General features: G+C 36.1%; 1 protein-coding gene across 2 annotated transcripts in view; it reads left to right on the top strand.

Annotated features, from left to right (window-relative positions):
- The window catches only part of SHC3 (SHC adaptor protein 3), an 82873-nt gene that overhangs the window by 6108 nt on the left and 48861 nt on the right, over positions 1-27904 (top strand). Inside the window, exons 2-3 of one of the 2 annotated variants that reach the window (XM_085212841.1) lie at positions 12488-12581; positions 14828-14992. In XM_085212841.1, the coding sequence (XP_085068967.1) occupies positions 12546-12581; positions 14828-14992 (201 nt within the window). In that variant the 5' untranslated portion in view covers positions 12488-12545. Of the gene's footprint in view, positions 1-12487; positions 12582-14029; positions 14993-27904 lie in introns of those variants that run through there. The other variant, XM_085212840.1, reaches the window with a different exon arrangement.

Below are 27904 nucleotides of genomic sequence, written 5' to 3'. Positions count from 1 at the left end.
ATGGATTACTCATTTCATTATCCTTCTTAGGAAAGATACTTAAATTACAGTGTTTACTGTTTTAAAATTTGTTTCATTTCTGGCTTTGCCATGTTCCTATCTGCTTTAAATATGTGCTGGACAGTATTTTCATGTCTTTTATGTCAAAATAATATTAGTTTAGTAACATTTCAGCACCTCCAAATATGCCAACATGCAATTCTTCAGCTTTCAAGCTTTTCTGTAGAATGATTGTGCTTCATGATGAGAGTTAAAATCTTCATTAAAGTAACATTTGCTGCTAAGAGTAATGTAACTGAGCTGGTATTTAAAATTACCATAGTGAGTAGATAGTGGACAAAGGTGACAGAAAAACTTTTAGCAGGATCCTTGCTTTTCAATAACCATAGTCTTCAGCTAAGGATTATAGATACACAGCATTTCAATGTTTATTTGTAGATTTTTTTCACTAGAATATTATTTGACTTTCACCTTTTATGTATGCTGAACAAATGTTCAAGCAAGTAAACAACTTCTTTAAAGGAGTCTTTAACAGACACACAATAGATCAAGCCAAAGAGATAATCCACATCAAGTAAACATGGAACATAAATAGGATTGTGAAGGCAAAGGCATCTGAAAAAACATCAGGTATACACAACAATCTTAAATAATACACTCAATCTTAAAAAAACATCAGGAATATACAACAGGGTGGGGTTTGTTTTGTTTTGTTTTGTTTTTTAATGTAGGTTTTTTATTTTTCACTGCAAAGATTATTTTCCTGTAGATTTTACACCTTAAAGTGTTCACTTTATTGAAGTATTTTGTTATCATAAATTCTGTACCTCAGATGTTGCAATTGCATTGTGTTTGTTTTGCTTTGCTAATCATGAATGCTTTCTATTTTATTTGATTTTTATTGTAAGAACTTGCTCAAGTTATCTAAGCTGAAGAGAAAATGAAAGTCATTTTACTTTAAGTATATTTGCTGATTTTATTGTTTCAAAGAAAAAAAATCTATGAGAAACAATATTTTTGTCTTTTCAATGTTAGTTATAAGAGCTTTAACTCATTTAATTATAGCATTAACTGAAGGCTAAGTAGTCACCTACAACATGGCATTCTGTTCCCGTATGTTGAGCTGTCTTCTCCCTACCTCTAATCAGTTCAGTTTAGCATTGGATGCTGCAGTCTTCTATTGTGGTGCAGATCACGTAGCAGTGAATGAACAAAATTGCAGGAGTAATGTACTTTTTATTCAGTGATTGGATAAAAATGAATGCCCTCAACAGCTACCCACATCCAATCTCCACCACTTCCTGAGTGCTTATTCTTCTTGAAGCTTTAATTATTTATCCTTGGAGAGAATTTGACAGTTACAAGTAGTCATGACTCAGCAGATTAACCCTGCAAATACCAAAACAATCTTCCACATCAAGTACTCTCAAATTTCTCATGGAGTCTAATCTGTTCTGAAGTAAAATTAAGAGAGGAAAAAAAGGCATGACCAAATACTACATATTTTTAAATCTAACAGTCTTTGGTGAACTTAAAAGTGATCTGACGTACTTGCTCATTTTAGCAGACAGTTATTGAAGACTGGAGTTTTATGTGCTGTAAATACTGATAAGTTCATTCTGTGATGAAAATGCATATTCAGGTGATAGTGGTCAAGAAATAGAAAAAGAAACTTACATGAAAGAATATGTGTGTTGTTGCTCATCATACTTTATTTCCCACTGATGACAAACTAACTGAATTACAGAATTAGAGATGTCTGCTAGTTTTGTTACTTGATCTTTATGCAAAGCATTTGAATTATGTAAAATGTACAAATAGCATGTCTATTTTATATAAATATATATAAATATAGAAAAGGAGGCTTAAAAATAAACTCCTTCTGTATATTGGTTGTACATAGAACAAGGAAGAAACAGTGTGTGTTTATGCTTGTGTATGTACTTATATATATGTGTACATATGTTTGTTTACTTGACCTGGGTGCAAGAAGATTATCAAAGCAACAGTAAAATTATTATGCATGTGAACATTTGTTTTACTAAAAAATACTTGTTACACAACATTTTAGAAACTGATGCTGGTAAGGCCAAGATTAGGACACATCTCTGCAGCTCATTTTTTTATTAATAAGTTTTGTCCCCTACCGTCCACTTTCACTGGCAGTAATACCCTGCATAGATTCTTTAATTTTTTTTTTCATTTTTCCTTTAAGTGGAGCTTCCAGAGTTGCATATCAAAAGCTATAATAATAAATATGGTTAGTCCTGGTGACCATAATCAAGATCCAGAATAGCACAGAGAAATTTGTGTTTTTGACTCCAGACTGAGCCCCCTGTTGAATAACGTTAATGTTAAATTATTTGGCTGGACTGCATGAGCCACTGCAGGTAGAGGCAAATCTATATATATGATTAGTTTGCTTTATGTAGGAGTGTGCCCAGCACTTGCAGCTAGTGGCGGGATGATTTAGCCTTGAAAGTTACCCAGAAAATCTAAACTTGATACAGACCTTATATCGCTCCCTAAGAACAGACTCCTAAGTATAATTTGACATGTTTTTTTTGTTTCTGCTTACAAGCAGTAAACAACTGAATAATTGATTATGGTAGCAACTTACCCAGAGCTGTGACAATTCTTTGAATTCATCAAAAATAACTATTTTTCTTGAAAATACACAGTAGTCCAGTAACAGTAAAGAACTAACTCAGTGAAGATGTTTTATGTGAAAGATCAGAGAAGGTATTAGGTGATTCCTTTTTGCCTTTGTTCTAGGAATTATTGACTGTAACTATTCAAGCCTATTGGTAAACTCCTAATTTTATGGTGTCATATTTAATGCTGTTGAAATGGGCACGTGGACAGCTGGAGTAATGGTTGGAATTTGCCAAAATTCTGAGAAATCCTGAGTTTTGTATTCTAATCAGAGATAGTAATCATAATTATGATGGAATAGATCTTTGACAGATGAACTGAACCAGTTCTAATTATTTCAGTATGTGGAATTTGGCAAACACAGATTTTAAATTTTTGAGTGTTAGCATGAAGAATATTAATTAAAATAACCATAATGAAAACAAGTGTACTGAAGTACAATGGTATGTTGAGGTACTGCCAAGTGATCCTCATAAATATCTACAAGAAGGGTTAAAAGCAGGTTGCTTTACTTTGTGAGATAGCTTAAGGGCATCTGAACAAATTCAGGATTTCAGGAAGAAAAAAAAAAAAAAGCTGAAGCTCCAAACTCACATTATAAAATCAGTTTTTACTCCTAAGTGTAGACACAACTTTGTGGCATAATACAAGGTCTTTTTACTCTAACACAGTGACTGCAAAACAACTGTTGCTAACATGTTTATGTTACAAATATTTTGGGCACAGTCTGTGAGTCTTCACAGTACTGATAAATTTCCCATAAAAACATGTAAAGTGTGTTTATCAAAAGCATGAACTACAAAAGAAAGGTGTTGTGGAAGAACAGGCCTTGGAAAAATATTTTACTTCTTTGGATGAGTATCTGTTTTTATGATGATCCTGTGACTGGCTTTGCAGATAGCTTTAAACATTCAATTAAAGCTGTTTCTATGAGCGGAGGCATTTACAGAGTCTCCCTTGTGTAGTTTGTCTAAAAGACTGTCTCCTAGCTAGACATAATTTTAATTACTTACTTACATATAATCTAAATTTATTTTGTTTGATTATTTATTTAGATTTTATTATATAAAATTTACTTTTTTACTTTGATTCTGAATAGGGCTGTCGCATACCGCTATGTGCTTTTCTCTGTGGGAGTGGGCAGAATGTCCCCTTTTTCCCTGGCTGCCTACTCTATGAATATGTTATTACCTGACATCTTTGTCCACTTTGTTGTACTTGGCTAAAACTGGCTGATGGTTGATTGAACACAGATAGACTTACAGAGTTACTGAATTGCTACAAAGATAGCCAGAGACTGGAAAGCAAGCTAAGAAATATTGGATGTTAATTTGATTTGATTGTTCAAAATTAAAGGACATTTTTGTGCTAGTTTTTAGCAACTAATTTTAATTTACTCTGGCCAGAGTTTTTTTTTCAAAACAAGCAAATGATGATTTCGAAAATTAATAGCTTTCTCAAAAGATACTTAACTGTTCTTGAGGAATATATCCATATTATTAAATTCCAGCAAGATCTCTGATGCTGCCATATTCTGCTACTTCACTGTACAGTTTATTTATTCATAAGATTCTGGACTTCTGCTGTACTGAGAAGTTTGAATTTTTATCTTGAAGTATAGATTACTCAATTGTAAATGGGAAAACAGTTGTTGGGAATAGAAAGTTAGGCTCTTTTGCCTCTGTATTTTTGACATTTACAATCTGTGTTACGAGGAGCATGCCTCTTTTTTAGTCATCCTTTTGTTTTGCTGATTTATCAGCACCCTTTCTGCTGAGTTATAGATACAAGATAATTTGGAGACATAATTTAAAATGACATAAAGGTGAATCATATGGTTCTCTCTACATTTCTTATGCCTCATAGTTTTTTATTGTGAATCACGTCTGGCTCCTTTTTCTTGAATGATTCTATGATCATTTCTGCTGCAGAGGAACCCCTCTGGGCTGAATACCACTTTATCTGTTGATGATATTTTATAGACTGACTGCTTTCTTTCAAAAGCACGAAAATCTGAGCAGAAATCAATACTGTTTCATATATTTACTGCAGAGATAATGTGTGCTCATCAGTGCAAAATGCTGCTGAACAGACGTGAAAGGCTGGACATTGCTGCTGTCTTAAACAAGATTACTTTCAGATGGACCACACTCAATTCTTTCTGCTATTACGTGACCTTTCCAGGTCTTAGATGTAAAATTTTCATTCTCCTAATATCCTCTTTTAGGTGTGCTTTTCAGGATGCTGATTTAGCTGATCTTGGGTACTAACGCTTAAGGAGTTTGTGCGTGCTGTGGAAAGGAGAAGCACCCTCCTGCTTCTTTTGCATCCTGGACAGCAGAGGGCGGGTGTTTCATGTTTATCATGGGGAATGACTCTGCGTGAACATGACAGGCTCTATGCCTGCCAAAGTATTACAAGGACATAGTATAGATGTTTTTGTGTGTGTGTTTTTGGTTTTTTTTTTTTTGCATACATGAAGATTTTTTTTTTTCTAGTAGAATCTTCTTTTACTTCTTTTTGAAAGCTTTTGTTTTGCCCCAAAATGTTAAAACAAAATTAAAATGTTACCGGCAGGGTAAAAAACGTGCCAAGCTATGAATTGTAACATCTGCATACATATCACTATACTAAAAACATCTAAAATCTTCCTTTTCTTTAATTTGACTGTCACTCTGATGGTCTGATCAGTGACATTTGAGTCACAGGAAGTAGACGTGTGTATTTATTTTGATACATAATTTTGTGCAGTTGACTTATTTTATCATTATCTGATGCCAATTTTTAGTTCAATTGTAAAGACTTCATAGCCACATGACAATTCTAATGCTTACATCTAGTCAACAGATTTCTGGCAGTTTAGATAAGCTGTTCAGGCATATGTTGATCACATGCTGTGCAAAAGCAGACTTTTGGTATTTACACAATATGATATAAAAATTGTGTCATTATTGGGTAATTTCTTGCACTTGCTTAGATAAGCAGCACTGGTAGAACAAAGCATAGCTATGGCATTGCTTTGGTGTTGCTAGAGAGATGAAGTGCTCCTAGTCATACTAAAGATAACAGCCATTCATGGAGGCCAATAATAACCATTATAGAAGAGACCTAGCAGGTTGCTTCAGTGATATGTAGTAATTTCATCCTTACTCTTTTCTGCCACAGTTAAATTAATAACAACAGCAGACAACATTTGTGCAATGCCTACATGTTGACTGTAATAGTAGTGTTCAGTTAAACACTCAGATGTGCTGCTGCTGCAATGGGTTTAACTACTCAAAGAGAACAGCTCTATTGCTTCCAGGAGGCAATAAGTCTGATTGTATAGCAGTTTTCCTTCTGCTATACTTACTGCTCTTACAAGCCTTCTTAGACCATATGGTATCTTCAGTGTCCCTTTTTTCTTTCTCTCTTCTGGAAGTGGGGGCTGCAGTCTGTGTCTCTGCCAGTGGCACTTCTCTTTTGTTCATCTTGGCACTAGCCCACAGCAGAGAGCTTAGAGCTAAATGGTCTTTAAGGTTCCTTACAACTGAAACTGTTCTGTGATTTTGTGATTCTGTTATTCATATAGCCAAGGTCCCTTGGAGAGCTGCTGAGCCTAAGAATACCAGTAACTTCCATCCTTTCTCATGTCATTAATTGTTCTCAGAGGCTTGTACTGTTTGAGCATACAAAATAGATTTTCTGAGTATTCCTAGATAGAGAGTCGCTGTATACTTTTGCTGCTCCAAAGAAATATATAAAATGTTAGGGAAGATAGCAGAGCACTATGCACATTTTCATCTCCATCCACTCTCAACGTTTTAAATCTTGGAGTCCTTTAGAGAGTGAAGTATGCTTTCCTTCTGTCTGGTCTGCTTCAACGCATGGGGCTTAAGTCTGAGTTTCTCAGTCTTCCCATTCACAGCTGCATTACTAGTTCCTGTCTTTCCTCACATTACTGCAGTGTTTTTTAACTTCAGTTCCTTTAAATTACCCTTTGAACACTTCTCAGCTGTTTAAATTCTACCATTCACCCCTGGTTATTCTTCAGACCTTTTGCAGGTTGGCCACCCTATTTCTCATTCACATTGTTATATAAATAATCTTAAATATATAAAAGGTGAACAATCTAGCTGAGAAAATACATCTTTAAGACATAAGTACATGTGTCCACACAGGTGCGCGTGTGCACATACACATGTTTCTATGGCTTCCTCTTCTACATTACTGTATCCAGAAAGAACTTTATAATCACTTCAGGCCAGGTAACAAGAAGCATTATCGTGAGAAGGTACAGCGTCTCATACCAGCTTTGTACAAATAATGCAGAAGTATCCCACATTCTCAATTTGCTGGGATGAGTGCTGCTGCCAGTAACCCTCCACTGCTGGTTATTCTCTGCTTCAGAACTGTTAGAATTCTTTCAGTAAAAGCAGTGATCAGTGATATCTTCACGGTAAATACAGCACACTGCATAACATCTTGTTTGCCAAGAAAACCTGTATAATTCAATGGCACAAGCTGGTGAATTGTATTTCAGGGTGAGAATAGATAATCAGGCATTTGTCCTGGCCTGTGCAATTAGTACATTTCATCTCTGCACTGCACACAACTTATTCCTAGATTTGCTCTGCCCTCAGTTCAGTTTTTCAATTAGTGAAATTTTCAGTTTTCAATTAGTGAAACAATGTCTAGATCTTGTTCTGTCTGGAAAAAAATAACTGTATTTTTCTGTGTAATTCTTCAGACAGGTGTCATAGCACATGTTTTATGCCAACACAGCAAAGGTGATGACAAGTCCATGAAAAGTGTGAAAGCAGGCTAAGCAGCTCTTGCAACTGCTACCAAATGTCTATGCAAACCTCCAGGATTTTGATCAGATGTACAATACAAGGCAAAGGCACTTGTTTATACTATTCCTTGTTTTTCTGTCCGTATCATTTTGATTGTATCTTTTTGGTAAGAGGAGGGGAACACACAGCATTAAGAAAGTTCATCATTTTTAATGGAAAATTACCAGCAAAGACAAGGCAGTTACCACTTATACAAAGAATACAAAAAGGAGCAGTGTGATTTTCACTGAACAATTTCAGACAAATATGAGGACCTGTTTATACGGAGAAAGTTTTGGGGTCAGGACCTTTATGTAAGTTATGCTAGTGCTTTGATTGTTTTATATGTTGTATGTGTGAAAAGTTGGTCACTCCAAATGTAATGCCTCCTATTTATTTCTATGGAAATTACAACAGATTCAAAGAACACAATAGCTCTATTTGATAGTACAAGCTCTCAGTTATAAAGCAGTATTTTTCAGCAATCACTAGCATTAGCTATGCGTTTTGCCAGCAGTGAACAAGAGCCTACATGCCATATTCACATAATTCTTCACCAGTAGGAGTTCTTGCATCATTTGTTTGTAAAAGATGTTGCTGTTTACTTTTTCCTGTGAATCTTCCTAATTGTTTAAAATAAAAATCCTGCCTCAGACAGATAAAGATTTATCTAATTTTCTGATTCATAAATGGATTGCATCATTAGCATCAGCAAATTTCAGTGTTACAACTGCCATCTTGCTTTCTAACTTCCAGGTTTCGTTTATTTGAACGACAGCTTTCATATCTTCATACATGATACAATCCTTATTCTCATCTTTCATTCATGTGTCACCTGTAACAGCAGGGAGAAATACTTGAATGATTACGTGTATATGCCAAAGAGAACTGTCATTTCCATCGATACTGGAGCATCACAGCATTAGAGAGACAGTTATGGCTCTCGTGGTATCTTGCACAGGGCTACACAGTTTGTTAGCCATGCAGTAGCTCTTGGAGGTGGAAGAAAACATGGCTGAGCGGTCTTTCTCTGGGAGACAGGCTCCAGGTCTGGTGTGGTGTTTCAGCTGAAGTGTGGCACATGAACTCAGTCTGTAGTCCCTGCAGTCACTCTGTAGGAACATTGGTCTGAAATGATTCTGCAGAGCTCCTTGTGCCTCCAGCTTGGTTAGTCGAGGGAGGGAGGCTGTTCAGGTACATCGCTTCATGTAAAACACTCGCATGAGGTTGTCTAGAAGTTTCCTGTGAAGCAGCCAAAGTACAGCAAGAGAGAAAGAAAAGGAAAAAAAAGAAGAAAAAAATGAATAGCAAAAAAGTATTGTAGCTCAACTGGAAGTAAAACAAGTGATAGTTTTTAAATGAATACTGGCAGCAATGGATCTACAGAGGTTGTTGAGAGGGTAGAAATGTCCTTTGGTACAAGTGAGATGGGGGAGGCAGAGAGGAGAATCCACATTGTTCATAGCCCAAATAGATACAGCTGCACTTGAGGTTGTGCTCAGAAGGCACAGCCCCTACTGCTGCAGTTGATTTCCATTCTCACCTCAGGTGACAGCATAGAAAAAAGTTTACTATAAAAATCTGTGTTCTTAAGAGCAGGTTCAGTGTTACAAGGTTGACCTAGTGCTAATTTGCAGATTGTGATGGACTTCCCTGCCTCATGAAGCCATAGAACCACAGTCAGATTTGGTAATAAGATCCAGATTCATACTGAACTTTTACTGTGTGCTGACTTTCAGCTGTAGGCCAACAGGAGCCACACTGATGCAGCATGGAGAGTTGCAAGTTTCATTCTCTACCAACTATTCCATGTCATATGTCACAGAATGAAAGTGTCTCAAGGCAAAAGTGTTCCAGTATTTTCAAGCAACCCAAAACAATCTTGTTTAGGGTCAGCTTCTGGCTTCAAACCTGCACATTCGCACAGAAATTTTTCGCATATGTTGAACCTTAATTTAAATTGGACTATTTCAGATTAAGGTAGAAGTTGAATGTTAGTAAATAGTAATCATTGCTTTTAAACAGTTATATTTCCAACAATGAGGTTTTCCAGAGAAATAACTTGCACAACTGCAGATAATGTTCTAATTTACTCTCACAGCTAATCCTTAGCAATAAGATTGCCACAGAAACAGCAAAACTGATTTTTTGTTGTGGTTTGTGTTGAAATAAACCAACTAGAATTTTTTAAAATAGTTGTTGGGGGGTTTTGTTGTTCTTGCTTTTTTTTTTTTTTTTTTTTTTACAGCAGAACTGCAGACTTTGCAATAGACCTCATGCTTTGTTTGTTTGACTGTTCAGTTTGTTTTTATTTTTATTTTTTTGCATAGTCTTACAGAAGCTGAGGTCTGCCTCAAACAGCCAGTAAGTGAAAGACTCAAAGTGATAAGAGCCTTTACTATTTCTTTTCCTGCAGACTGTTTTGTAGCAGTCATGGCTCTTTTTAATGACGCCGATGAAAATTTTGGTTCCTTTGGATATTCCTGTCAGCTCTGTGAAAGTGTTCCTTAAAATCACCCTCTATATGCAGGTATGCCAGAGATAGGGAGAAGGACAGCTGCTGATGTATTAAATATGTACAAACAGAATAGATATATCAAAATTAAGTAGAATCATTTCTTTACCTATAATAGCTACATACCTACTTAAGAAGTTTAGATCATAATGCTCTGCTGCTTGTTGTAATGTTACTTGCTTGTCTATAACCATGTCATCTCAGCTTCCCTCACATATATAAAGCTGCTTAAAGCCTGGTGAATATACAGTTAGATGTTTCCGGAAAATATCTTGCTCAGAGGATGAAAGCTGGTATTTTCCTCTCTCAATTAACAAATCAGGAGACTAAGTATCCTCACAGAACATTAGAAACCATTGGACTGTTGAAATGCTATGTTTTAATGTGAGTAATCAATCACTTGTGATATTAAATAGTCTGCAAGATGATTTACTAAAACAGAGCATTAACCCTTGTGCCTACCAGATTACAAGGTGAAAAAATATAATCCTATATGCTGATGATTTAATGCTGCAACATAACAGCATTGATTATCTAGGACTTTTTGTAAAGAGGAAGATCAGCTACAATAGCCCTCATGTCTGCTTTGTGGGTGTTGCAATCAAAACTCATGGCAAATCTGTATTCAAAGTTGTTTGACATTCTCAGTGTTTCTCTAAATTACTTCGGAGTATGTTTCCTCCAAAATCGTTGTCATGCACATCATTTTTAAAATTTAGTCCAAAATCAGTTTTTCCACCACTGGTCAGAAATGCAAATGTCCTTTCCGCACAATTTTAACATCACCCAAGTTAGCTGCTTACTGTACATATTTACCACAATGTGGTACTAGGATTTTATTGCTCATTCTGAAATGATTAATGTTTCTTTAAATATGGGTCACTCACTGGAAGTCACTGTTTTGCATTCAGGAGGGCTTCCACCAGAAAGTAGTGGAACACTCTGGTTCTGCCTGTGCTTCCCTCTGTGGTGATCACAACATCTCCTGCATCAACAGTGCCTCCTTCCTTTGCATTTGGAGAAATGTAATCCTTTAAGCCTTAACCCAACAATAGAAACAAAAAAAAAACAAAAAAAAAAAAAAAAGAAAAAGAAATTTCTCCCTTTTCATTTTTGAAATTATCTTTTTTCCCTCCTCTTTGTTGCTTCTGAAATACGGGCTGTAGAGGTCATTAAGATATAGGAAGAAACCGGCATTTGAGAGCCGTCTGAAAGGGAAAGAGAAACAACAATGTGAAACAGTGTCTGCACTGCAAGAAGGAGCAATCAGAGATACCAGAATTAATGGTAGTTCCTAAGAAATTCTGTACTTGGTCAGAGGTGGCTACTTCCCCTTATTATGTGTATATTGCTAGGGCTGTATATTATTTTGCATTTATCAACACTGAAGTTCCACTTGCCATTTTATTACTGAGTCCACCATGGACTCACTGTTCCATGGCCATTGGTGCTAGTGTCTGGCTCGCATCCCTGCAAACAGAACAACAAAAAGGCTCATGTTTTAACTTGGATTCACTTTACTAGCTGACCTACCATGGCTGCAGATGGATTAGAGGGAAATTGTGCACTGAATGCCTTACTGTTGCGAGTGCTCTGGTAATGATGATAATAATAATAAAGGTTGCAGGCTAGCATGGTATTATATGTGTGCAAACTATGGGCATGTAGTCAGAAGAGACCTTATAATGACCTGACAATACAGAAGAAGTGACTGAATTCTAATTTTAATTGCATTTTAAGGCCATTACGAGTTCTCCTACTTTTATTTTTTCCTTGAGTGAGTTTTGGGTGTGCTGCCTGCAAGGCAACATCTTCTACATTTTCTGGTTCCAAGAATTACTATAGCCTAAATTTTCAGATGTTCACTTTTTCTAGTTTTGGGACAGATTTTCAAAGGAAACCATTTCCCATCAGATCAGACTTCAAGCCCTTAGGGAGTCAGTAGCTATTACTGCTCTGTTCTGCAACAGCATTAAATGTCATATTTCCAGGAGAGTTCAGAGTCTGTTGGAAATCTAAATAGCATTTCTATGACAATGTCAGAATTGCATCCTGCTGCTGTGGGTATGGGAAGTGAAATAACTCTTCCCTCTGCTTCTCTCTTACTGGCCTGATAATCACAACATCTTAAAATATCTACTGTGCTAATAGTGCAAATAAATATCTGCTATTATTTTATTTTTTTCTTTTCAAGCAATTTTTTTTTTTCCTTATAGACTTAAGAATGCAGACCTCTAAAATCTGTGAATCTGCTGGCACACAGGCAGAGCAGTTAAACATCAAACAAAACGTGCACATTCACGTTCCCACTCTGGATGCAAATGAATCAGCCAAACCAACAGCTCAGGAAGACCCCAGCCCTGGCTCCTCATTTTTCCTCCCCTGCCACCTCTATCCCACATAACCCTTGCATTTCTCCTGCGACACTCTCTCCCCTATAGTGGCTTTACAATGTGCTGTCACTCACTCTTGACAAAAGCTTTGTTTTCTCGTGCTACTGCAGGAAAGATGCCACCTGTGTTCGCAATGGGATCTTCCACTATTTAGCAAGTCTTTGCTGAATGAGTCATCAAAGCCGGCTGGTATTGGCTGGCCTGGTGAGTACCCAAGGGATTGCCTGGTAGAGGCTGCGAGGCCTTGCTTCATTCACAGAAATGTGAGGTTGCTAGCCAGCCCTTCCATTCACACACTCTCATTCACATTTTGCAGTTTTGCTAGCGGCTTCTAATGAAGAGAGCCATTTGGGAGTGATAGGGTTTTCTGGGCAATTGAGACAAGTAAAATTAGGCTATGATATGCATATTTGCTGTTGCTATGCTAGGAGGATGAAGAGAGGAACAAATACTGTGAGGATGCTGTAGCAGGTTGGCAGTGTGATGGTGAGAGGCTATTCCACAGATCACTAGAAACACTGACACTGTCATTATTCATCACTGCGGGGATAAGAGGTGCTGATTTAATTTAATGGCATAAATATAGTAATTAAGTAACTGTATTTAAGCTGTTTTGTTGTATTCGAATACTGTAGCCTTTATTAAGGGAGAGAGAAGGAATACCGCAGGACTTTTCCTTTAAAATTTTCTGCAGTTATTCGTCTGTTCAAAGAAGAATGCTATATACTGCATTTTTGTATGTCTAAAAGATGTTTTGAAAAGAAGGTCGGTTTATAGAAAAGAGCTGTGTGGCTTGTGGTGAGCACTGTATTTCACAATGCTGTATACACTCTGCATTTTAAAAAGAACAAAAAAGAGAGAAAAATGAAGTAACTGATTTCTTCATGTTTTTCTCCTCCCCCGGTCAAGTGCTTGTGGTTGATATTTATGCTTAATAAGAATTGGTGTATTCTTATATTCTTCACTGCAGGACAATAGTGAAATGATGCATGGACTTTTGACTATTCCCCTTGCACTTCTCAGTTTTTCGGAATTACAGCAAATATTCTAGGGAATGGCATATCTATTTCACATTTTTTCTTCAGAGTGAATATCAGTGATGAAAGAAAAAGCATCTCTTATGCCTGTTATTGGACATCAGAAAAATACTCACTTCACACATCGGTACTTTATATAATCCTGCATTAAAACATAAGGTTGCTGTGAGGTAGGGGAGAAGGATTGCTTTCTCTGTAAAAAATTGGAAGTGAGAATTTATGTGAGAAATAGCATTGACACAAAAGCTTGTAAAATCTGCTAGACTGCTTTTTGTGAAGGAAAATAGTGTATTTTCTTTATTTCTGTCATCTGTTTTTGAAATGCTTAAAGGTATTCTGAAAACCCTTTAAGGTATCTGTGTTTTGCTTGTGGAAAGAGAAGGGAATGTATATGTGTATATATTATCTAGATATTTGCTTTCTAATTGTATCTTCTTTATAGATTCACAAATATGTGAGGTGAAAGAACAGTTAAACAGAAGAATAAAGTGTGGTGTTTTATAAAGGCTGTTAATTCTTTTTAAAGGTAATTGCCTTTGGTATGAAAAGGAGTGGAGGGGGGAGGGTGGAATAAAGTGTTAGAAGGAAATATCTGTTTGAGAAGAGAGGATAAGGAAATTTGAGAATTGATTGGTGCTAGTGTGCTGTAAGTGGGTGGGTTTTTTATTTTTTTATTTATTTTTATTTTTATTTTTTTTTTGCTACAGGAAGTGATTTGCAGTGCTCACTGAGCCTTTTGTTGAAAAGGGTCCTTCTCATTTGTGTGAGTCATGCTTCTGCTGTGAGCGAGTTGGCAGCTCTAAGCAGGACTGTGATCTCTGTTATAGAAAACTGTTACTTCACCTAACCTTAAAGTGGAACCACAAGAAATATCTTAAAATTATATATTTTTTGTTCTTCCTTATATTGTTTGCTTTTTTACCTCAAAATCTTGTTCTCTGCCTGTGTTGCTATGAATCGCCTGCTATGTTAGCACGGGCATCTCCTGCATTGGCATCACATTTGCCAGAACATATGCAGAAAACTAGATAGAAGGGCATGCTTCAACGTACCAAGTATAACCGCTTCAGGAATGATTCAGTGACATCAGTTGATGATCTTATTCACAATTTGTCCATGAACAGCAAGGTCTCAGCAGTTGCTACAACTTCAGCAGCACCTTCGTACCTGGTCACTCCAGAGGTTCTCCGCAAGGATCAAGAAGATGGACCCACCACTCTGTGTACCCTCATCCATAAAGTGTCCCACTTGAAATTCTCCAATACAGGCAGCCTTTTGGGTATCAAAAACCTGTCCTCTGCAGTGAAGGAGCTTGCGGTCTCCAAGTTACAGGGAAGCTCGAGTGCTTCTAGCTCAGCAGCAGAAGCTTTTGACAACACATGTAACCTTGTCTCTGCCACTTCGTGTTCTCAGCAGGACGTGAGCAAGATGAATATGGGGAGAAAAACACAGTCAGAGGAAATGCGCCCAGGAGATGAAGACTGGAATCAAAGGAGCAGCATTGTCGATAAACCTTCTCAAGGATGGCTGCACTGGAGTGAGAAGATCCTGGGACCTGGTGTGACGTACACTGTGAAGGTTGGTCTGATTTCTTCCATTCTCTTCTTTTTATCAATGAAAAATTCTGTGCTGGTTTGATGGCAGGCTAGATGGGCTGAAAGGATCTCTATTTGTATGCTCCTTTTTTTGTGCATAATGCATGGTATGTAAATGCAGAAAGGCAGTGTTGGAAAGCAGTGTTAATTACTTATACCAGCTCAAACCTGCAAATATACTTCTTGTCAGATAACATTCTGCAGCTGGGTAAAAATATTGTTTTTAAGCAAACAGCTGTTTTTCTTACTATTGTGTTGGTTGTTCCCACCCATCTTCCTAATTTAGGTTTTCAGAGTTATCTAGTATATTGTATATATCTTGGATGCATAGGCTTCCAACATATCTGGTGCAATTTACAGTAGGAAAGAAATACACCCTGATGTATGAACAACCATCTATCCTGCACGATATTTCAGATTGAAAATACCTTTAAAGGCAAGTGTGCTTTTAATGTGAAAGTACAAGGCACAGATCATAATTCTGATCATGTTCCACAAATAGAAATACTGTTATGGGTAGAGCAGGAAAATGCTTGTTTTATGTAATGAGAATTCAGTCACTTTTAATGTTATTGCTCTTTTCAGTTCACTGATACTGCATGTCAATAGCAGCAAATCACAAGTTTGCAGGGTAATATTTTGGTATGCTTTGAAAGTATTTTGAAATGATCTGTTAAATTAGATCCTCAGAGAATAGGTTATGTGCTGTGTAGTTTTGCAGTCAGGTATGATACAGGTTATGCCTTCGAGCATAAGTGTAAAAATAACATCTGCAATTCGCTCTTCAGTCACTCTTCTTTGCCGAGAGGCTTTTGCATGATGTTAAACTGTAGCAGACTGTTAATAAGATTACAAATCTCCCCTTATTTTGGGGGCAAATGTTTTGTTTGCTATACAAAGCATGATTTTGTATCAGGATGCTTTAAAAGTGAATTACAGCCTTGTTACTTAACTCTTAACAGTATTTCTCAAGTCTCATTATCAAAAGCATATTTAACCTTTGGAACACTGGGAGGCAGCTTTCATGTCTTTCTGCTAGTGGTAAGTTTTGCAAGCAATGGTAGATGAAGTAAGTTGGCCAATTCAGAGCACTGGTAATCTAAAATAGCACTTCCTGACTGTTATGACATTTACAGCGACTACAAAAGGAAAAGAGAGACAGTGTTACCCTTTGGGTTATAAAATGCTTCTCTCTTACTGTTTGAAAGCATCTCGATAAAAATGTCCCATTAATCCTAATGTAATTCTGTGGAGACCCTTCTGCACAAGAAATACTCTAGTTGGCACAAAATTGTTTAACGTTCTCTGGTTAGGTCAGGAAACTCAGCTGTTTTATTTATTTTTTCTTCTTTGGGCACTGTAAGTAGGCAGACAGTCACTATGAGAATTCACAGCTTCTTTTTATTTTACCTGAAATCAAACACATTATTATTTTCTATGATTTTCACTGATTGAATTTATGTTTTGAGTTGAAAAGAAAGTTACAGTTATATGTGAGCCAACTTTCATTTAATCATCAACCTCTATCTAGTACTGATACTAGAACAAGAACTTTAATTAGCTGATTTCCAATATGTGAAAGTATATTTCTAAATATTATGAATATTAGAATTTCAAAATAAATCATTAGCACTTTATACAACTTACACTACTGGTGTTTTTTTCCTGTCATTAGAATTTATAGAATCTATTTTTAATGAAATATTGTTTCTATTACAACAGGGTGATATTTTATATTTTGTACTCTTTGCCATAATATCAATGGTTAATGAATGAATTAAAATAAACCTGTTCTCATTTAGCCATAATTTGTCTGTTCATTAAGTTTCTCAGAATTTCTCTCAGCAACTGCAGCATTCATATAGATAAGAAGTGCAGTTCCTGCATCATAAACCCTGTTAGTTCCCAAGGCTTTTATGCATTCAGACCACCAAATCAATAGATAGATAATGTACACTGAAGAGAAGCATTCCTTGGATATCTCAAGGCTATATTGATTATTTGGGGGACGGGCACCATGTTTAATTATTGTCATATGCTTTGCAGAAGCAAAAGTCATATGCAATTAGTTAAGTGAGACAAAAATTAGATTTGTTGTTAACCAGCAAAGCTTTTATCTTTTTTTTTTTTTTTGTGCAAATGTACACTGGATTACATTTTCCATATTCAGTGAAAATAATCTGTGGGACAGGGTAAATAATCAATGCTAGGCAGCTAGGTAAATCATATTGGAATCTCTTGAAGTAAGAGAAATAAATTACTACATGCAGGTATGACAAATGTAACACTTTCATGACACTCTCTTGATAAGTTTCTGTTCTCCAAAACTTCTGGAGAGCCTTCTTCTGTTTTCTCCAACCATTTTCTGGCATGCTCATTCCTGTTTTTCCTTAGCCATTTTGTAAATGGGCAGTGTAATGGTAATTCTTGAAAAGGAGTGTAGAGTTATGGTAAACAGGAACTGTGTTCTGATTTCCATGGTCTGCTGCAATGGAATTATTTTCTGCCATTGAACTAGTGGCACATTCTCTATTTATTTATTTTTTCTTCCTGTGGATTTTGCATTGAATTTTTGTACGTTAATTTAAGTGGAAAATTTCTTCAAGAAAAAACAATCATTTGTGTAACAAATCAGACTTTGTCCATAGCTAAAACCAGAGACATAAAGTGGTAAGGTACTGATACTTTACTTAAAAGTACCATTCAACAGTTTAACAAATAATGGATTTATGGAAAAAAATAAAATAGTTTGTGATGATAAAACTAATTGATAAGCTTACTGTTTTTTCCATAGGGAGACTGACAGAGTGATTTTAAATGTCCATGTTGTCAGAGAGTCAAATACGTAAAATTAAAAAATGTTAACTTCTGAAATGTAACAACAGTTGAATGTTTCAACGAAATATATTTATTTCCAGTGACAAATATCTACTGATGAGTTTAACTGACTAATGGCATAGATTTTCTGGGTTTTAGTTGATTGAACTAAGAGTATAATCAACAGTCATGATAAGAGGCAAATATATATCTGCCTTTAGATAATTTGTGGATGGACATTGCAGTAAAACTGTGATGATGAGTTTAAAATTCCATTTTTCAGCAGTTCAAAACTAAATAGAGCCAAAACACTGAAATATGATGTTAAAATTATGTTTAATATTTCTGAAAGAGCCTTGAAAACAAGATAGTGGCATAGAAAAAGCGTGGGTAAATCTTATATTGAAAAAAAGGAGTTGCAAAGGTAATATCTAATAGGGAGGAAGGAGAAAGGACTTCATCTTAAAGAAGCTACACAAACCTTGCAAATAATATTTCAGTGAAAAGCAAATTAGGTTATTAAGACAAAGTAGCTAGACTTAATGCCTCAGTATTATTCTTTAACATTATTATTTCTATAATATTTTAACACTTTCATGTCTTGGGATGGGTTAACAGTGATTTACATCTTAACATTCCTGAAAGAATATTCTCATTGAAATAACTACTTCCTTATGCTGAAAGTGTGTGCTTAAGGATGAAGTGAATTACTGAGTTATATGAATCTATTGCATCTTTTTCTACTTCATTATAGTATTCCCTTCAGCGTATGTGCAGGGCTAATATAACTTTCAGCAGTCCTCTGTGAGTAGGTACCAAGTTTACAACATCACTTTCTTCTTTAGTGGCTAACACAGTCTGCACAGTACAACCTTACATGGAGCTTACATGGCAGAAACTGTGACATACATGCCATTTTTCTTCCATCTTTTCTAACAAGAATTGGGTTTTGCTGCTGGCCTACAGCAGCAGTAAGATACTGTATTTCATGGTTTTGTCATGTAGTCTCCTTTTACCTGTTTGAAAGGTACTTTGTGTACCATAAGAAAAAAAATGAAGAAGGTTTATTGTTTCCTCTTACTCCTTTAAATAGACATAAAGTCAAATTTATAACCAAATGTACAATTTTCATTTTACCTTTTTATTCATTTTTTAAGAACATTAACGTTACAGCAAGGATTTTTAGTTTCCTTTCTAATTGATGCTAGATTTATCATTCTTTCTTACGGAAAAATTAATGAAATGGTTTTTTTGTTTCATTTTTTTATTTTTGAATTCTGCTTCTATCAGTCAAGTTGCAGTTGTAGTAGTTTATCACTGATATTTTATGGCCTGAAATCCTAGTCAGTAGGATTTTGTGCATATTATTCTAATAACAAGGAAAACAGTCCCAAACAGTTTACATACTTAAAATGTGGATTTTGCATTTCAGGCAAATTGTGATAATAGCACTGAATGAAGACCCTTTAGTTGAGATTCTGCTCTCCTCTACGTAGTACCCAAACAGTACTAGCCAGAGCTCAAAGACTTACAAGACCGGCTTGTCTCTTGGCTGTTAATGCTGCATGCACGAATTTTGTAAGGAGAGAAAGAAGAAAAAAGTGATAAAGACAGTACTGGTTTTAGCAGTTGATTCCTGCCAGCATGTTATATTATTTTGCAATCAGTTAGTATCTTTCACATTTGCTTTGCTGTTGCTTGAACTATGAAAAATGATGCCTGTTATTCTCTCCAGAATCCCATGCTGAGCTTCCCACATCTGGCTTTGTTGTAGTGTGAACTGATTTGAAAAGTTTCCCACAGAAGTTAAATCAAACCCTCAAACAGAAATCATACAGTCAATATTATTATTTTAATGACATGAATCAAGTATTATTTCTTTGCTTTTGTGCAGCTTTCAGAGAAAGCACCTGATGATTTCAGTAGTGAAAGAATCAACACTGAAAGAATATCTGGTCTGCAGAACAGCTGGGGTATTTGTAGAATGGTATAATTTCTGCACCTAAGGTTGTTTTGTAAGGGACAGAGTTTGGCCACTGTTCATTTTGATTTCAATAGTTTAAGTGAGAATGACATCCTTTTTTAAAATGAAACTGATACTGTTTTAAAGTCCACAGATAAACTTACCTAATCCTTTTAGGAGGCAAAACTACAGACAGAATTCTTTCTTTGTTTTCCCTTAGAAGTTGGATTGTAGTTTTCTTTACTTATCTTCAAATAATGGTTATTTTAAGAGTACCATGTGCCCAATTTAAATATTTTCCTCTGTAAAGAAAACGCATGGATGAATCAGAATCTTCAGGGAAAATCCACACCTTTCTTTTCAGCTAATAGAAAGGCACCTGTCCTGGCTACTGGGCACTCTTTTGTCCCCCAGCCTTGTAACCTATCAAGAAATGTTGTTTCCATTAGCACACCAGCTCCAGATTGGCTTCAATTATTGTAGGAAGTTCAAGTGAGTACACAAGGTATTAGTATTAGATTTTCTTCGTGTTTGCAATGGGAAAAGTGTAGATCTGCCCTGGGACAGCCCCAGACAGGCAACTTTCCTGGAGGCAGATGCTGAGGCAGTGTGAAGCAAGCAAAGGAGGCAAATTCCATAGTCATAGAAGAAAAAGTCATTGCTTGCTTGTGTTTCTGGACTGTCCTGATGTACTCCTGTTTTATGTGATTCTGTGCACTTACAATAGCTTTCAGTGCAGCACTGTCCCTGTCTGTACTGGGCTGCTCTGGGGCAGAACCTGGCCATTGCAATGGCAACAAGGATGCAGCCATATCCCAGGTGTCATGTGTTTATGGAGAAGGATGGGGACAATTTCATAAGGCTAATCTAGCATGTTTGCTTAACAAGTGATATTTATTCCATAGATTTTTTTCAAATAAATTTTCCTTGGGCCCTGAAAAGATTGACTCAGACAAGTCAAGTTGCAGCTGAAAGCTTTAAAATATGGGTAGAAGAGAAGACAAACAAAACTAGAGAAGGGTAGCAAGCAGAAATAATAATTTTTTTAAAAGTAAAGATAAACAAATTGCAGGGAGATAGAAAGAAAATAACATGAGGCAGATAGAAAAAAAAAAAAACTGCCTGGCCTCTTTTCCCAGAGCACCATCATATTATATTTACTGGCACAGCCATTTTGATCTTTAAAAAAAAAAAAAAAAAAAACTGATCCTGAAATTAGTTACACTAGTTGACTAATACCAGAAAGAACAGGGACAAGACTGAAAAGAAGATACGGTGTCCAGGGGATTGCTCAGCACCATTTATGTCCTTCTGGAGTTGCTGTGGCACTAACTGTCCTTTATTCCCATGTTTAGCTCTTGTTAGCACTGAAATGATATGAGGACAGGCCTCGCTGACACCAATATCCTGAGTGGCATTTGACACAGTGTGATTCTGATGAAGAAATTGCTGGAAACAGAGCTGTCTCTTTGCTTAAAAACAAGTTTCTTTTGTAATCCACAGGGCATTGAAAAAGTATCCTTAATTTTCCTAGAATTTAAATGTTTTAGAAATGCCACCATTACCATGCAGTATGGGGACTATCCTTCATTTCCAAGTGTCAAGTACAGGTGCAAGCAAATAAACTACCCTTGGTAGTCTGATTTCCAGGCTGCCAAATCCCTAGCTGAGCAAGAAGAGTAGGCAAATGCTCTTTTAAATGGAGCACATTTATGGCTGTAATTATAGTAAAAATTTTGGATAGACAGAGATACATCTTTGCCCAGGAATGCAGACCTTGCATTTGAGTCACTGTGGTCTGTCTGCTATGACGCTGTGACCCTTGTAATCATTGTCAGAAAAGATCACCTGGCACATAGTGCCTGACACAGCTGGAAGAAAGAAAGGATTTCCTATCAAACACATAACTAAAAATGTTTCAAAGAAAAATTAGATACATATTTCAGATGCTCAGAGTTGGTACTCTGTATGGATGTTTTTTTGATGGATCAGGCTTGCTCAGCCTGTAGATGTTGACGCAACAGACTTTTCAAGCTAAGAGAAGGTTGAGGCTATTTAGAATGCTTTTAGGGATGTAGTATAAATTACTTGTGGATTTTACACTGTTTATTGACATTCATTTGTTACAGCAATAGTTATGTATAGCAACCCTACTCTAGAACAAAAAATTCAAACCCCAATTGTTGAAAGATATAGCTTTTACTAATTTTTCAAATTTTTTTAAATTAATTTTATAGTCATGAAATAGTCAGAGACCAGTAAGTAAATAGAATCATCCCCTCTCTCTCTTTTAGGATATATCCTCCTGTGAAGGAGCAGGGCTGCTCTGTGCCACAGAGGGACTGTAGGAATGTGTCCTTGCAAGGCTGGTGGCCTCCAGCCGCTGCTCTGCTCTGCCAGGACTTATCATACCCATTGGCTTTCCAGGAGTCCTCAAGGCCTCCCTGCTGCCTATAGAGATTTATAGTGCTTTACGTCTGGTCTGTGATACCTCTAACCTTCTCTTTTCTGTTGTGCATGCTGGGCCGTATTTTGGGCACTCTTTCAGGAAACACGAGAAATTAAATGCAAGAAAGCTGAAGATTGACCAAGATTCAGGAAAAACATATATTAACTCCTGTGATGAAAGCCTGTAGTATTTATATAAGAAAGGACTCTCCCTCTCTCTATTTTGAATTAATATAAAGAATATTTCCGGAATCACACCTTCAAATATACAATTTTGAAAACATAGCAGTTTTTCAGAATCTTATCTCAGATTTATATCCAGCTTAGTGGAAATGCACCCGTCTTCTGGATCTTTGCTGTAATAAGTAGAATTCATCAAGCAGTTCTACTTAATGTCTAAGCTGATGTATGTTCTTCAAAACATGGATATATCTACAGTCTCCATATTTATGATTTTAAAGTTCTAATTATAATTTTCAGGTTTTGAAGCATAAAGTTTTGGCTGCAGAAGTTTTGCACATTTGTGTTAGATGAAATTTGGTGCAGAGCACAAGCTGCTAGAGCTAATCTGCATGGAGATTTAAAAGGAAAGACATCTTAGTGAATATTCAAGGTAGCAAGTAAACTGTCTGGAAGGTGTTCACTCATTTTCAGTATGTACCTGAGAAAATGAAGCATTTCATTTGTGACACTGTTGTGCATATTACAGGCATTCACTTTGGTTAATGTCACACTGCAGCAATTGCATTCTCTCTATTATGTGCCTTGAAAGTTACATTTGAAAGGTATAGAACTAAACTACATGCAACCTCTTTTTTCACTAAAACCTGTAAAGTATACAAAAAAAAAAAAATTGGCAGTATGCAAAACATGTTTACGTATAAAATGGTAGATGCCTAATGTATGCATTTCTGATTCTAGCATTTCCAAGTTTTTGCATGCAAAAATGTATGTTTGCAAAATACGAACAAAAAGAAATATTGTTCATATAAAAGTACTGATATTTTTAATGTGGAATCTCGTGAAAGTCCATTCCATTTAGCATCTGCATTGTATGAGTATTTTTGAGCAAAATGTTGGCAGTCTTCTTTTGTATATTACTCGTAAGAAATAAGAAAAAGGTTTTTTTTTTTTGAAGATGGTTGTTTTCAGTACTGTTTGAGATGGAAATTAGAAAGTCAACAGATGGAAAATGTGCTTCCCTGTGCTATTTTTCTCCTTACTAGCAAGAAATGAGACTTTAGAGTTGACTTAAGAAATTGCATTTCAAGATAAGATAAAATATATTTTTCTTTCCCTAGCTGAATCCTTAGTCTTTTTTTAATGGAGTTCTGAATCATTATCCTATGGCTTGAGTGTGAGATGCTGACAGAATGTCTTCACGGGGGACAAATGTAAACCACTATTAATATCTTATGATAATTATGAATGTATCCAGATTGGCATTGATTTTCTTTTTTGCACAGAGATTTAGGAGATAGCCTTTTGTTTTTGTTTTTTTAATTATTGATAAAATGCTGCGTGATGATTTCTAGGGCTACTCATGTCTACAACTCTGATACAGGAATAGTACAAAAAAAATCGGTAGGAAAAGTTTATTTTCTTAAAATCAAGAGAAGATATATTTTAGGAACAGAGGAAAACTATACTTGGAAGCATGGAGAAAATATTGTACATTGATGCACAGATTAACTTCAGACAACATTTCCCTCAGCAAGTGATAATTTTTAATCACATAAAATCTTAGCCATGCATTGGGAATTATGTTAACAAATGTAGAATCAATTGCTCAGTACTGTTCTACCTTCTGTCCTTCTGCCCTGATAATAGTGGCACAAAAGTGCCATTTCTTTGCCAAATGGTGCTCTCTCTCTGTGACTCACTTTCAAAAAGAATTGTAGACATTCAGAGTGTTCATATTTTCTTCAAGGCCTCTCTGTTTATGTGAATCCCCAGCTAATAAGGAGGGCCTCTACAGATTTTTTTTTTTTTTTTTAATCTCTGTAGGGGGAGAAAGATAACAAATTTCCATTTTTTTCAGTGTTGACAAATACACAAAAACATTCAAGACCATAGATACAGATATATACATATAGATATACACAGCTAATATGCTAAAAGCTAGTATATTTATGCAGCCGCCCACAAAATATTAAAATGGCATTTACCTATAAACTGTTTTTCAGAAAGGAGAAAAAAAAGTGTTTTTTTCAGACTTAATGATACTTGATAAATATTCTTAAGAACAATGGTATTGCATATTTCTGCAAACATGTAGTCAATATATAGGATTTCTATGTGCATCTATATATACACTCATATAAATTAAAAGGATTTTTTAATATGTTAAGATGGATTATATTTATATAACATTTATCTTTATATAACACTTAAGCAAAAATATGAAACAAAAAAAAAAGTTGCCTGCTTTTGTTTAGAAGCTGGCACATCTAGCAGTAGATCAGACTTAAGAATTTATTTAGATGAAGTTTCACAGTCTCTCTGTATTGACTAAATGTGAAGCACATTGTTCTGTTTTTCATCTCAGAATCCTGCTGGAAGTCAGTATCCCCTTACTTATATGACTGAATGTCTTTATGAAAGTCGTCAAGAAACTCTTTGTAAAGGGATTTACATGATTAAAGCTAGGCATCTAGCAAATACACAGTGACTTATTGTCATGCAGTGAAATTTTTAAAATGTGACCTTTTTATTATTTTGTATTCTAGATGCCAAACAAACACTGTTACTGCTTGGTGGCAGTGAATCAAAATATATCAAGGCACAGATACACAGAGAAAGTTTTATTTCCCTGCAGTCTCTTATGAAAGTGTTTTGCAACTATGATAATTAGAAGAACGTTTCTCTATTTCTCATGGCAGCATATGTTATGACACATTTTTAGTGTTAGATTCTGACAATGTCATTTAGGGCCTTTCCCTCATACAGAGTGATGCTGCCCATGTATCATTTCTTCAACACTGCTGAGCTCTGCAGGAAGCAGGTGCACCATTATGCAGATACGTGGGAAGCGCAGGGCAGTGATGCAGATCATTTTCCTCAACATGTGCTGGTGGATGACAGGCACCAGGTACCCTCAGAGGCAGCTCTGAAAATGAGCCTTGCCATAGGGGAAGGGAAGAAAATAACACTAGGTGTGGCAGGGCTTCACAGAAGTGCAAGGACAAGGGACCTCAGCCCTCACTAGCTGCACATGTGGCTCAGTACATCTCTGAGGTCATCCTAAGGCTCAGTGCAGTCATTAGATTTTGGAGATAATTGCAGGAGAGGATTAGTTTGGGAGTTCAGAAAATGGCTATATATATAGGAATATCTGAAATGTGTCACTATAAGTGTATCTTCTTACACAAAAGATTGATGAAATTTCAAATAACAGACTATAAGATTGATTTATGCTACTTTATGATGTGCATGTACAGTATAACATTAGTCTTAGGTAAGATTTTAATGTGTGTTAATTGATAGCTAAGTAGAGGATTTGTAGACAAATATTTATATCCCAAACTTCCAGAGAAACTGAAAATCTCCAACAGCTGATTTGAAGGCTCTGTAACTGCTGCTCACACAAATTTATTTTTCTCTATTCAGTTTTCCTTCTGCCCACAGCTTTTTCTAATATTGTAACTCACCCTATGTTAGAAATATCACAGAACTAATCTTCTATTCCACCCTTCTGCTTAAAATATCTAGATGCTCTGACATAACTCTGAATGGCTGTGTACATTGTGAGCCCTTCTTCTCACTGCTCTGCTGTCTCTTCAGAAGATGGTAGCTCATGTTTGCCAAAAGCAGCTCCATTTCCCAGGAGGCACCTTGCTTTATCAGCAACAACTGCAGAAAAGGGGTGTCTGCAGACATCCATGGTGCTGGAACTGGGACAAGGCAGTAGCAGGACAGTGCACACCTATTCTTCACTTACAAGAAGGAGGTTTTCCTGAGGTTTGGCAAACACCCTCTTAGCAGACACTAAAGTTTTGTTTGTTTGTTTTTGTTTTTAAATAAAGTGGTTATTGCATATTGAGAGTACAGATCTTCAGAAAATGCTGGCTTTTTGCTGATACAGAGGAAAACTTCCTTATGATACTGTGTTCTGGTTTGGTTTCAGAGTAGGTCTGATGCTTCAGTGCAGTAGCTGACCGGGTCCAGATCCTGCAGGGACCAAGGCTCCAGCCCAGCTGCTGAGCTCCTAGTATCACGTGGATGAAGTCCCTATATATATACTCTTCTTCAGTATGAATGCAGTAACACTGTTTTTAAAAGTTTTCAAGCATAAATTTAGCCTTAAGAGCTTTCCATGGTTTTCAGTACTCATCATTGATTATTATGCCAGCTCTTATTCTAACTTTTGTCTGCAGTAGTGCTGAAACATTTATGGCACAGCTTCAGCCTATCTATGTGGAGATATCTTCATAAAAACCCTCCTTCTAAAGTGATCCTTTTGTTCAAACTGAGTAAAGGCTACCCCCGCCCTTAACCTAACTAAAGGAACTATTTACCTGGTTTGAATGGCTCTTTCTGTTAACTGGGTAGAGGTTTATGGTTCTTAAGCTACAATATAAGCGTGCCATATATCATTAAATTAGAAACAAAATTTTATCCAAATATACGTAAGAACTACAAATACCTGTCAATGTTATCTGTGGCTAAAAGCTAAATACATTGGCAAATGATTTCAGTTAAGATAACTGTGCTTAAGAGGAAGATCCTGGGGAACTTTGCTGGGCTTGAGGGCAATTCATCTTCACTGTTTCTTAGCATACTCTTCTTTCTTTCTTTTTATTTTGCTTTACAAATACGTGAAGGTAATTTGGGGTTCATAAGTATTACAAATTTAAAAAAAAAACGAAACACCACAACCAACTCAGAAAATCCATTTTTCTTTGCATTGATTATTTGTTGTGATCAGGAAGGAACCACTCTTTCATATATTGAAAAGAAGATTAACCTAGCTATCTGGGCATAGAACCATGCTTCCAGATCTTCAGTATCTCCTTTCCAATGTCCTAGCCTGACACAGAAGTGTGAACACTATGTCAAATCAAAGGGTACAAAGGGTCCTTAAATAGTCAGCCTGAACTGGATAGATTTGTCTTCAAAAATGCTGAGCAATTAACTTTCCTCCTGCAGATGTGGTAGGATATGTTCTCCTGCCACGTGCCACTTTGTTTTAGGTAACATAACACACAACTATGTATTTCAAATGCTAGGTAGAACTCTATCCATTTTGCCTTAAAAAAATTGCAAGATCTGCTTTACTCCCATGTTCCTTCAGACAGATGATTCCAGCTGCCTCTGTCTGTGGATGAGTAAAATGTAGCATTCAGAAGATAGGCAACAGCCAGTAAAGATTATTATTTTATGGATTTTCTTCTAAGATTCCACTGTCTTCACAGAATTAGTAGATTTTCTCCTATAGGGTACTGTGTAGTTTGTTGGTATACATGCAACTAAGGTACAATGTCCTTATGAAGTGGAAGTGCAAATGTATATTATGATAAACTATCCTCTCTTCGTGCAAACAATTTGAGGTGCCTTACTCCAATCAGTAGGTACTCAAGGCAGTAAATGTTAAGTTAAAGCAAAATTTTAAAAGGTTATGAAGTATTTTGGATGTTTTATTACTTCTTCTTTTACTTAGTATTATTG

This window comes from Meleagris gallopavo, chromosome Z, assembly GCF_905368555.1.
Source record: "Meleagris gallopavo chromosome Z, MGAL_WU_HG_1.1, whole genome shotgun sequence".
NCBI classification, from domain to species: domain Eukaryota; kingdom Metazoa; phylum Chordata; class Aves; order Galliformes; family Phasianidae; genus Meleagris; species Meleagris gallopavo.
This window is presented reverse-complemented; position numbering and strand designations above follow the sequence as displayed.